This window comes from Periplaneta americana, chromosome 12 (genome assembly GCF_040183065.1).
Source record: "Periplaneta americana isolate PAMFEO1 chromosome 12, P.americana_PAMFEO1_priV1, whole genome shotgun sequence".
Taxonomy (NCBI): domain Eukaryota; kingdom Metazoa; phylum Arthropoda; class Insecta; order Blattodea; family Blattidae; genus Periplaneta; species Periplaneta americana.
In genome coordinates, this window is record NC_091128.1 from 14,795,704 (window position 1) to 14,808,963 (window position 13,260).

The 13,260-nt window shown below is 37.6% G+C and overlaps 1 protein-coding gene across 2 annotated transcripts in view; it reads left to right on the forward strand.

The window, feature by feature from the left end:
- The first annotated feature begins 951 nt into the window (after positions 1-951).
- The window catches only part of LOC138710188 (E3 ubiquitin-protein ligase goliath-like), a 666,952-nt gene continuing 654,643 nt past the window's right edge, over positions 952-13,260 (forward strand). For both annotated transcript variants that reach the window (XM_069840830.1, XM_069840831.1), the window contains exon 1: positions 952-2,314. In XM_069840830.1, coding sequence (XP_069696931.1) covers positions 1,825-2,314 — 490 coding nt within the window. In that variant the 5' untranslated portion in view covers positions 952-1,824. The remainder of the gene's footprint in view (positions 2,315-13,260) is intronic.

The window sequence follows — 13,260 nt, forward strand, 5'->3', positions numbered from 1 at the left end:
ATGAAATGCAAGCATGGAGAGTGTTGGAAGAAACGGAGAAAACTCATAAACCTTGATCTTATCCAGCACAAATACAACTCTGCTATCGCCAAGATTTGAACTCGGGACTGCAGTCGTCGTAAGCCAGCGCTCCGCCATGTGAGCTACCAAGGCGACTTCCACATGCATTACTTGGTTCGTAGAACTTCGTGTTATGTATCGCATGGAGTTGGTTTCTTAGTGATGTTGGTGCAGTGCAGTAGTTTATCATTGCTATGATACTGGTGTTAGAATTATTATGACTCAAAGATGAACGGCTGAATAATGACAGGACAAACAGGAGTACGTTGAAAAAATCTGTTCCAACATGTCTTTGTCCTCCACATCTCATCTGGATTTAAATTCGTGTGAGAGGTCGACAATGAGCCAATATGGTACCGGTATGTACGAAGTAGCACGCCCCATTTCTTGCGTTCCTGATAGTGATCTGATAATGGTGTCGATATGTAGCTCCAGAATATTGGTGTTGGACATCTATAGCAGGCCATAAAAACCGAAAAATTTAGCATTGCAACACAATAAATAGGTTAACAATGCTTAGATGAGCCAAGGAAGAAATGCCATGAAAATGGAGTACTACAGGTCACTAGCCTTAGGCTCCTGTTATTCTGTTATACAACAATGTATGAATGAGAAAATCACTAAACATTCCGAGAAAAGAACTCCAACCCCTTTCGTTCGGTTACCTATTGAATATTCTGACGTTCAGGAACGAAACATAATCAGACAATGATAATGTGTGTCTTTCTTCCACGCAAAGTGCACGAAACACCGTGAATCGATCCCCGGTTCTCATTAGCCTTGTAGCTAGAACAGCTGTTCAAGGCAATCAGCTGTTATTGTTGGCGTGACGTGACGTCACATAAGCGTGATCAGATAAACATATTGCGGCGATCAGGCTGGCAGTTTCCTGCGCGACGCGAGAGAGGATTGATCGAGGGAGCCGTGGAGAGGCGTACAGTCTGCAGTCTAGTCCAGGCTTTTACACAGTGTGGAATAGCTTGTTCATGCGACACGGCACGTGAGTAAAGGATGAAGTGAAGTGTGCGCAAGTTCTTTTTACATTATAATCCATTTTACATCCGCAAAACAGAGAGAGACGATTTCTGACAGTGACGTAATCTTCTTTTTGCATATACATACAAACAGGATAGGCATTTGATAGTCTTCCCTAAGACTTTGACGTGTCTTTTTAATCTCCTCTCTCCTTGTCTCCCGTCTCGATGTTTTATAAATACAGGAAGGAGTTGTGGAGAAGTTCGCGTCATTTGAAATCTTGACGCCGTACCGAGGAATCGGTCAGTAGACCTTTAAAACAAAGCTGTATTAAAGGTGACTGGTCGAAAAGTCTGTCATTCTTTTCATCAGATTTAAAAGAAATTGCGACGTGGTTTTAACATTTTATATTGTGAAAAGTATTTATTAGTTTATGATTCTGACCGAAACAGACTAATAAATATTAATCGTTATCTAGGACTGAAATCTGTGGAGCAATCGTGTTATACTATAAACCAGAACAAAAAGTTCTTGAATGAAGTTAAGTCATCACAGAGAGATTTATAACAGGACAAACGTTTTTCAGTGTTTGTGTGACGTTTCCGTTACCGAAACGCTTCAGTTGTGACTTTGGTTTGCCGATATCCAAGTTCCATGGCATTGAACTTCATGTTGTATTTTTTTACTACAAGGTATCGGAAGTGTTAGCTTTTGTGCAAGTGTAGTAAATTCTGTGTGTGTCAGTGGTGCAGTGTATAAATCACAAATTACGGCGAGGGTACGTGAACAATGTTACAGGTAGTACAAGTCATTGTGTTAATAAACTTGGCACTCCTATTGTGTCCCACATCGCTAGGGATGGCTCCAGCAGGGGAGATGTCAGGCCCATCAGTCCTAGAAGATCATGGTTTCGGACCCAGTGGCTGCGTGAATGCGTTCATTAATGTGACGTACAATGCCAGCAGCGGAATGTTTCATTCTGATAGCTCAGAATCTGGCAAGTACGGGGAGACGTTGGTGGGTCCCGCATCCGGGATTTTGGTGCACGTGAGATCCCATGGCACCGACGATCCTACAGGGTGCTCTATGCCGCTCACCACACTCAGCTCTGCGGACGGGAAGCTGCCTTCAGAGCCTTGGATCGCACTAATCAGAAGGGGCCAGTGTGATTTTGCTGTGAAAGTGCACAACGCTATCAGAAGCAACGCGTCAGCAGTGTTGGTGTACAACGATCGCGACGCTTCCAGCCTGGACAAGATGAGCATTCCTGCCGAGTTGAGTGAGTACTGATATACTGACCTTCTTCGACACAGGCCGTGTCACTGTAGCTTTATTTACAGTAATCTATTACAAGTCAACTAATTTTTTTATTACTGATTAGAGCCAATATCATTATTATCAATTTAAAGGCTGGTTCACAATAAACCGGGAACGGAAACGACAACGAGAACGAGAACGAGAACGGAAATAATGTTAAAATAAATGTATCTAAATGTGGGCATTCACAATAGTTAATTGTGAATGCTCACATTTAAATACTTTATTTTAACATTATTTCCGTTCTCGTTCTCGTTGTCGTTTCCGTTTCCGGTTTACTGTAAAGCCTTTACAGTTGCTTCACGCACATTGCAATACGTGGAAATTCGTTCCTTCTGTCGATACTACCTATTGTATGTTGATCATTCAATAGTATTCGACACGCGTCAAAAGTATCAAACTTATTTATTTATTTTTATTACTATTCAATTTGAAATGAATGCAAATTAATAAATACAATGAAAGATAAACTAGCCCACTCGTGAATGAGTAAGACTAGTGCTCAGGAGGGGATTCCAATACAGACAAAAATAAAAGTAAAATTGAGAGTGAGTACAGATTAAATAGTGTTTAATATGTTTAAACCCAAACTATAAATCCAATACAATTTTTTTTATATTAATTTGGAGAGTATTCGTGGTTGAAATATAATTGGAATAACATTTGTTCAATAATCTGGGACCTTGACTCATGCTATGATAAAAAGCTGCACTGGTTTTATATTTTGGTTCACGCAAACGCAGAGAATTCATATTTTTAGTTATATATTTATGTATATATACCTTTCAAAGTTATTAAAATTGCTATGAAAATATTTTGATAAAATAAAATAATACATTTGTTTAATGTTTAAAACTTTGAAATGTTTAAACAACAATTCAGTTGGGTAATCTTTCTGCTTTTTTAAACAAATTTTCAATACTTTTTTCTCTAGTAAAATTAACGGATAAGGGTTATATTTATAAGTTCCACCCCAACCTTTAATACCGTACATAAATATAGATTGAAATAACGCTAAATAAATTACACGTAAACAGTTAAGTGACAAAATATTTCTTAAAATAACAAAGTAACATAATGTTTTACGTAATTTTTATATATCTTACGCGTTTAATTTCCTGATGAGTATCATTTATATTTGTTACTGCTGCTTCAAGATATTTGAATTTTTCCACCTCTTCGAAGAATAAATCTTCAATTTTCACGTTTCCATTTCGTACAATATTTTGGTAACGAGACATAATCATATACTTTGTCTTTTCGGGATTTATTTCCAAACCTATCTCTTTACTTCCTCCAAGTAAAATTTCCGTATTTTCCCTAATGGTTTGTGGATTTTCTCCTAACATACGTCATCCGAATAGACAAGAAGCTGATGTAACCCGTTCAAATCCAAACCCTGTTTGTTATCCTGAACTTTCCTAATAGCAAACTCTAGAGCGAAGTTAAAAAGTAAAGGTGATAGTGCATCTCCTTGCTTTAGCCCGGAGTGAATTGGAAAAGCATCAGATAGAAACTGCCCTATACTGACTCTGCTATAAGTTTCACTGAGACACATTTTAATTAATCGAACTATAGTGGAACACAGACTTCTGAAGTGTTCAAGGTCGTACGTAGTTTCGGTCGCTTACCCACCCTCCTCACGAACTTTTCCCTTTGCAAGTTACACTGCAAGAAATAATCTCGTCAGTCTCCTTGTGTTCATCTCGTCCATTCATTCTTGATCGTCTCAGTTCCTTTTAGGCCTATAGGTCGTTTATAATTTACTAGTGAGCGTCTCGTCAATTGTGAAAGAAATAGTGTTGTAGTAACACGAGATAATCAGGAGAAAGTAATTGATAAGACGATCAGGAGTGATTAAATGATTGGGGCGAAAGTGGCAAGAGATGATAAAAAAAATATTTAAGACAATGGGAAGGAAAATAAAATCCGGAACTATTAGGGTAGAACGACTGACGAGACGGCGTGAAATAACAGATAGCTGAGAACATTTTAATAGGGACATAGCTGAAAGGACAATCAGAACTGAATTAATTTGATCAGAAAAAAATTACTGAAGAAACAACTGTAAGTGAAATGAAGGGAAGAAAAAAAAAAGATTGACGAGATTAATAATAGGCCTAGTAAACCGATTGAAGGGACGATCAAGAGGAAAATTAGATGATGGACGAGACTATGAAACGGAAAATGAATCATGAGATGGTTAGGAGAACGGAAAGGTGGGCATGGATCATTTTGTAGGGACTCAATCGCATCAATACAAACATTTCTTAAAATGTTTAAACTAACACCGAAAGCTGTTGCCATAACTCTGAGTTTTATTGGAAGAAATAGCTGATGACTCACTGCTAGAAAGATATTAAAAATATTTGTAAACATAAAAAATGGTCTATTTAGTCTGGCTACGCATATTTAGACTGTGAAGCATACTCGAACCATAATAGTATTTATTAAACACAAGTTATACAACTTTCAGACTTCTTTTTATTTGTTCTGGACACCTGGCTTAGGATCTCGCAGAGTGACTGTGATTATGGAACATTGGTGGAATGACAATGATGAGGAGAAATGGGAGAACTCCGATAAAAAACCCTCGCGCCCACTTTGTTCACCATCCAGACAGGGATCGAACTCGGGTCGCCACGGTGCAAGGCAGAGAGACTAATCACTCGGCCACAAGTTATTGAATGCTTGAAAAAGTGTCTACATGTATAAAATAGAATAACACAGCTTAAGTTTAGACAACTCTCAGCTGTACACATAACACAGAAGAGCACAGCACAAGCTTAGACAGGATACTGAATTTCGGTTTTGTCTTTGCATTGTAGAAAGTTCCGATTTTTACAGTAGAACCGGTCCCCAGCCCATTAGGGTGGTAGGAGGGTGAGTAAGTTTGCAGTAAGAAGAAGGGAAAGTGTCAGAGGCGGCTCCTCAGGGCAGGCAGGGTAGGCTAAGCCTACCTCAACACATTTAGAAATACCTAAAAGTGGATATTTATTAACTACCCCAACACATTTGGAAAACCTTATATAATTATATACTCTTGTCTAGGTTCTTAGAAATTCTTCAATTAACTATGAATGGGATTTTTTTTAGGGTTAGTTGGACGTTGCTTACTACTGGCAGTTCGATTTATGCGACAAGAATACACTGGACAGATCACGATGCGTCAGAAGGTAGGCAAAAGCGAAGTTAGCCGACCTTCCACGTAACTTCAAAGCTGGCCTTGGAGTAAGCATTAAAAGAGATCGCTATTCTAAATGCTTTCTTAGCGCATGCGTTCTATGCTTAAGCCAGCGCGCTTGAATTCTGCCTGCCCTAACGAGAACCCACGAGCATTATCGAACGCCTACGATTTGCGAAATTTCTGTTTGAAAGTTTCACGAGTTGGAACGTAGATTGTTACGAGTAGTATAACAGTTTTTAAACAGTGTGTTTTAAAATATGTTTTTTTTTAACAGTGTATTTTAGAAAATGTGATTTTTGCAAGTACGTACTGTATATTAATGTTATGTATATTTGGTGATTTATAGTTAATGTAAGTGATAACAATAATATTATATTATGACTGATATAATAAGTAAACTGTTACGTTGTCCGTTTTCGCGTCGTGATGACATTGAAAAGAGAAGTATTTTGGACAATGGACCACCCACTCCTGCATTAAGCTCTATTGTTCATAAAGTCAGTGCTAAAGGTACAAGAAAATTTAATCCTTCATGGTATGAAACACTATGAAATGGAAATATAAAAATTGGAGATTTATCTTTCGAAAAGGTGGAAAAATTCAAATATCTTGGAGCAACAGTAACAAATATAAATGACACTCGGGAGGAAATTAAACGCAGAATAAATATGGGAAATGTCTGTTATTATTCGGTTGAGAAGCTTTTATCATCCAGTCTGCTGTCAAAAAATCTGAAAGTTAGAATTTATAAAACAGTTATATTACCGGTTGTTCTGTATGGTAGTGAAACTTGGACTCTCACTTTGAGAGAGGATCATAGATTAAGGGTGTTTGAGAATAAGGTTCTTAGGAAAATATTTGGGGCTAAGAGGGATGAAGTTACAGGAGAATGGAGAAAGTTACATAACGCAGAACTGCACGCATTGTATTCTTCACCTGACATAATTAGGAACATTAAATCCAGACGTTTGAAATGGGCAGGGCATGTAGCAGGTATGGGCGAATCCAGAAATGCATATAGTGTGTTAGTTGGGAGGCCGGAGGAAAAAAGACATTTGGGGAGGTCGAGACGTAGAGGGGAGGATAATATTAAAATGGATTTTAGGGAGGTGGGATATGATGATAGAGACTGTAGGAACCGATGGCGGGCTTATGTGAGGGCGGCAATGAACCTGCGGATTCTTTAAAAGCCATTTGTAAGGAAGTAAGTAAGTATGGTATGAAACACATAAATGGCTAACAGGAAGTGAAGTTAAAGCTAAGCTGTAGGTGGTCACGTTTATTATTGTAATCTAAAGAAGGTACTTGGAATCAGATCATATTTGTAACTCAGTAAGTCTAAAGAGACTTGAAAAGAATTTGAATCCAATTTCGGAAATGTTGTCTGAACAACAAGGGTTGCAAGACAACAGTATAACAATAAACTAGAAAAAAACCGACAAATTATGAGACGGCTCACTGATGTAACAGTATTGTTATGTAAGCAAGAGTTAAGTTTTCGGGGGGCATGATGAAAGCGAGCTGTCATTGAATCGCGGGAATTACATAAAAATGTTCTGTAAATTTTGCCTACCCTGGACATTTGACTACGAGCCGCCACTGCACTAATCACTCGGCCACAAGTTATTGAATGCTTGAAAAAGTGTCTACGTATATAAAATAGAATAACACAGCTTAAGTTTAGACAACTCTCAGCTGTACACGTAACACAGAAGAGCACAGCACAAGCTTAGACAGGATACTGAATTTCGGTTTTGTCTTTGCAATGTAGGAAGTTCCGATTTTTACAGTAGAACCGGTCCCCAGCCCATTAGGGTGGTAGGAGGGTGAGTAAGTTTGCAGTAAGAAGAAGGGAAAGTGTGTGACCTTAGCAACCATAAATGCTTGTGGACGACTATAGTTTCTTGGGAATACCAAATTCAATAAGGATATTATACAGGGACATAATTTTATTTTTACTTCAATTTTTATTTTGCTGAGTTTTTGAATGTACTTCACTCCCACTCCCTCTACTAGTAAACTTCCAACCGTTCTCCACACAGAACCAAGGCCACGTATGCGGTCATAGTAAGCAGTACTGAGTTAGTGAGTATAGTGCGTTCCAGAAATATATTCGCGTTTTCCAGTAACGAAAGAACTTTCAACATTGAATCATATTTTCGCACAGGTACTGTCATCCGTTTGCTTACGTCGCATCCCGGTTTCCCTCACCCGCTTCTGCTCTCTTCTCTGTAAAGGCTAGTGGTTAGGCTGTCTTAGCTCTTTTTCGAAAACATTAATTTCTGTTAGGAATTGGACGTTTATGTAATATGATACAACTGTTTAAAATAACTTAAATAAAGGGCCTCGTTAAGTAATTAACTGTCATGTGATTTCCCCTCTTTCTACGACCCTGCTGTTAACCACTTGGACGGACAGTATCTTTTCGGATCGGGAAGAAGTGAAGATTGAATTTAGAGTACCATAGTTTTCCCTAACTATGGTCCACATTTGTCACATTTTTCTTTGTATATTCAGTACTATTCATCCAGATTAAGTGAAATTTTGGCTTCGGACTCTTGTAAGTTTATATTAAATAAATATTGACATATGTGTTTGAAATTATCTTAATTACAAGTGTTAAAAATAATAAGCATTGTTACATAGTTGCATTCTGAGTTGCCCAACTATGGTCCACTCATATATTCATGCTTGAAAGCATGAATGGACTATAGCTGGAGCTGTAATTATTTGCAAATCAATACACTGAGTTTCTAATTTAAGGGTAGAAACATAATCTAGCACAGAAATATAAAAAATAAATGAAAAGTACATGGATTCTTTTTATTAGTACACATTATATAAACACTCAATAAACAAGTGAAATCTGAAAGTCATTTGCTGCAATAATGAACAACTACACTCACCGGCAAAAAAACCGGGCCACCTGAAGTTTCTCAATTTTTTATCAGGTGAGAATCAGAAAATCCTTTATGAAATGAAGAAAACATTGCTTCCCAGAAAAAAAAATATTCATTTTCATTTGCGCCATTATTTTCAACGCCAAACAATGGATATAATTAAAAGGTGTAAAAACTTACAAATTATATCAATTTTCTTCCAAATGTTCAACTGATTTTGTGGCCACCCAGATGTTGGTAATAGCGGGTATTGCCTCCCCGTGACTGTATGACTGTTACCATTCGCCGATTCAACCCTTCGATCAGATTCTGGATGTCAGTCTGGTCGATTCTATTCCATTCTTTACATAGAATATTTCGGAGCTGCTGTAATTTGCTGTGAGGAGTTGAACGACTTCTAACTCGCTTCCCTAGCATTTCTCACACACGTTCAGTAGGGTTTATATCAGGACTTCATGCTGTCCATGTCATCCTATTCAATCCAACGTCGTGAAGGAACTCATCCACGATCCTTGTAGCATGAGAGCAAGTACTGTCATGCATTGACAGGAACTTTCCACCAATAAGTGTGGCATATGGTACCACATGTTAAATTAGACCTCCTTGGATGTATCTTGGAGCAGTCAAAGTACCTCCATTAATGAAAACAAGTTCTGTGTGAGCTTCATACGAAATGCCACCCCATACAATTACTGATCCACCTTGGAAACTGACACGTGAACTGAAGGAACATGAAGAAAAACGTTCTCCTTCCCTTCTACACACTCTTTCACTTCCATCTGTAAACTAAGTCTCGATTCATCTGTGAAGAGCACTCGTCGCCACTCCCCCAGGTTCCAATTAACACGATTGTGAGCAAAACGTAATCGTTCAACATGATGTTGCTGGAGCAATTCTGGGTCTTTAGCTAGTCTTCTGGAATCAGCCCACATTCATCCAGACGTCCTCTTACAGGTCTTTCACTCACGTTAACTTGTCTTATTTTCTGGAAGGATATTCTGGTCTCAATAGCTATGGAATGGCGATTTCTTAATGTGTTTAGGACAATAAAATGGTTGTCACGAACCGAAGTTACTCGTTTTCTCCTTGAACCGCGTCTCCTGGAATAACCTCCTGTCTCTCTAAAGCGATAGTACACTTGTTGTACGGTCGATCGAGGAATCCCAAGAACTGCAACCACATAACGCTTACTATCCCCACCTATCAATGCAACCACTTTTGCTGAAACGGTAGGACTTAGTGACATTTGTATACAAAGAAGTACTCCAATACTGCCTCAAAAGAGCTTACCAATCTGTAGACATTTTCAGCTTAGCTCGAAATGAGTCCGAGAAGTTTACACACAATATTACAAGAAGAACGAATCTTCTTTTCAGATCATTGTTGGCTATTACGTATTCAGTATTACATTGTTACGTACCAGAAAATAAATGAATAACTAAATGAACCTCAGCACACCTACAATTATTTAAAAAGTCCTACAATTTGCAAAAATTTTAAAGAAAATGTAGTTGTCCCGGGTTTTTTGCAGATTAGTGTATATTAAAGAACAAAAATACGGTATAAAAGCAAAACATTATGCAAAAAAATTCACTGACAATGTTTGTTTATCGTACTGAGAACTACATTCATTAGGCTTATTTCGATCCTTTGAATCTCCACTTCTCTTGTAAGTCTGAAATTGAAAATAGGTCTCTCTTTTTCGAGACTCATTTGGGGTCTTCAATTTGCTTTATTATGTTTTTCTTTCTTCAGAATAAAATGTCTTCCATTTCTCGCCACCTCAGTAATTGCCGCTTCTTACTATACATGACACAACAGCTCCATTGTTCTTCACTTCCAATACTTTCCCTGGCCACAATTCCTCCTCATAAGTAACTACCATATAACTATGTGTCTTTAGCATTAATTTAACAGATTTCATCTTCTTTTCCATATCTGACTCACTTCTGTAAATATGGAGAGAACATCGGAAACATCATAATCTGTATCCAATTCAATTTCATCGCTCTCATAGTCACTTACAGGGTCGGTTATTTTCCTTCTACCCTGAAGTTTTCGTTTTACCAGACCATCATTCGTGCTAGTACCATTGATGCTGGAACAGCCTGTTTCTTTGTTTACTTGACTATAATGTTAAATGGTATTTTAGACTATACTGTGATACCGTATTTGCAGAAGTAAATAATTACATTGATCACATTTTATTGAAACAAATATTTCAAAATGAAATACAACTATGGTCCACGAAAAATTGTGGTACATAGTTGAGGACTGACTTCTAGCCTTGAGGTTAAACATTTTTCACGCAGAGTCCTTGACCTCTGCCAGTGTAATTATTACGTGAAAGTAAACACTATATAGCCAAGTTTAATTGCACAAAGAATCATATATCTATAACTTACCAGTTCTACAGAGGAGAGCTTAATAAAACAGACAATCACAACCTGAATGATTTCGTGTCTTCACACATTCTATAGAACGATGCGTACTGACCTTTTAAGCATCCATATCATTGCCACGGTCGACCTGGTTGGCAAGTTGGTATAGCGCTGGCCTTCTATGCCCACGGTTGCGGGTTCGATCCCGGGCCAGGTCGATGGCATTTAAATGTGCTTAAATGCGACAGGCTCATGTCAGTAGATTTACTGGCATGTAAAAGAACTCCTGCGGGACAAAATTCCGGCACATCCGGCGACGCTGATATAACCTCTGCAGTTGCGAGCGTCGTTAAATAAAACATAATATATTTTTTTTCATTGCCGCGTGTAATGGTAGATAGAAGCATCTATGGGGAACATAATTCCATCACAGTGGCGCCTTAAATGGCAAACACCGAACTCTTGGGGGACTAAGTACATAGTACATAATGCGTTTTGGACCATAGTTGGGTGCCTGGACCATAGTTATGGGAAATTACTGTACGTAAGGTACTCTTTTATAGAGTGGGTACAGAATTATTTCAACGTGAGTTACTAGTACGAATGCCGAAACTGGTAATTGGAACTGGTACAATAGTCTATACTGCGATAATATGCACAAAAGCATTTTCAAAAATGTGTTTAAATATCCATATTATGATTATTTTTTAATTTAACTTCATTCTCTGTATTGTACGCTAATCTGCTGTAGACAGTATAATATACACTGCATAATGAATACGTCCGAATGTATAGCTCAATTCGTGAGTAAAACACTTATTGTTAATACAGTACTGTATTTTGTTTAAACAAAACCTAATGAAAATTATCAAACTCAAAATCGCTATATTTTCTAGTTTACGTAAATGGATGAACTACTTTTCTTCCCTCCTATATCTAGTAAAGTGATCTGTTTGTATTTGTATTTTACGCCAGTATCATCGATCCCAGTCGTGGAAGGGGAGGCAAACTGTGTTTACGGTTGTGAGCCTTTAATCCAAAGGTATAGCCAGGTTAATATTAAAAATGTTAGTAAAAATTAAATGATGTCCCTGTATAAAACTTCTCTTAACCAAGTCATATGCCTTTTTGAAATCTATGAATAACTGATATACTGTACCCTTATACTCCCATTTTTTTATCCATTATCTGTGGAATACAAAAAATCTGACAAATAATCGATCTGTTACGCCTAAAACCGCACTGATGATCTCCAATAATTTCATCTACGTACGGAGTTAAACTTTTCAAAAGAATATTGGACAAAATTTTGTACGATATCAACAAAAGTGATATTCCTCCAAAGTTACCGCAGTTAGTCTTATCCCCCTTCTAAAAATAGGTACAATTATGGACTCCTTTTATTGTTCTGGTACAATTTCCTTTTCCCAAATAGCAAGTACAAGTTTATAAATTTCGCTAGATAATGCGTTTTCACCCTCTTGTATTAATTATGCTGGAATTTGATCGATACCTGGAGACTTGTACTTTTTCAGATTTTCTATCACCATTTCGACTTCAGAAAGTGTGGGTTAGGGTGTAAATGGCTTAGCAGTTTGTATTTCAATTTCGTCCCGATCATTTCTATTTGGCCTATATACATTTAGTAGTTGCCCAAAATAGTTTTTCCATCTGTTCAGGATTGAATGAGAGTCTGGAAGCAAGTTACCATTCTCATCCTTGATCATGTTTATCCTTGCCTGATATACGTTCTTAAATTCCTTTATACCCTTATATAAATCTGGAATGTTTTTATTCTTACTATTTGTTTCTACCTCATTCAGTTCTTCCTTCAATGTAGTCTCTCTTTTATTCCTAAGTGTACGACTTGCTTCCCGTCTTTCATTGAAATAATTATCTCTATTCTCCTCAACTGGATACTGAAAGTATTTCAATTTTTCCTGTTTCCTTCTTTCTACTACCATGCAACAATCTTCTTCAAACTACGGTTCTTTTTCTTAGTGTGATAATAACCTATGCTCTGCTCAGGTGCAATTTTGATATTATTTCTGATATTTTTCCACACGCTGTTAACATCTAACTCTTTCTCAACTTCGTCGGAACTTCCTAAAGTGGCAAACCTATTCCAAATTTCGACCTGATAATGTTGCTTAGTTTCCTCGTCCTTTAATGTCAGTATATTGAATTTAGTAATATTAACTTGTTGCTCTACCCGCTTGGCTACTGATAGTCTTTCTCTTAATTCTTCAATTACCAAATAATGGTCAGAATTACAGTCTGCTTCCTCCCCCCCCCCGAATGTTCGAATGTCTACTATACTAGTATATCTCCGTCTACCTATCAAGATGTGATCTATCTGGTTGTGTGTCAATCCATGTGGAGAAATCCAAGTGTATATATACACGGTATATCCTTATGGGGGAATGTTGTACTTTTGACA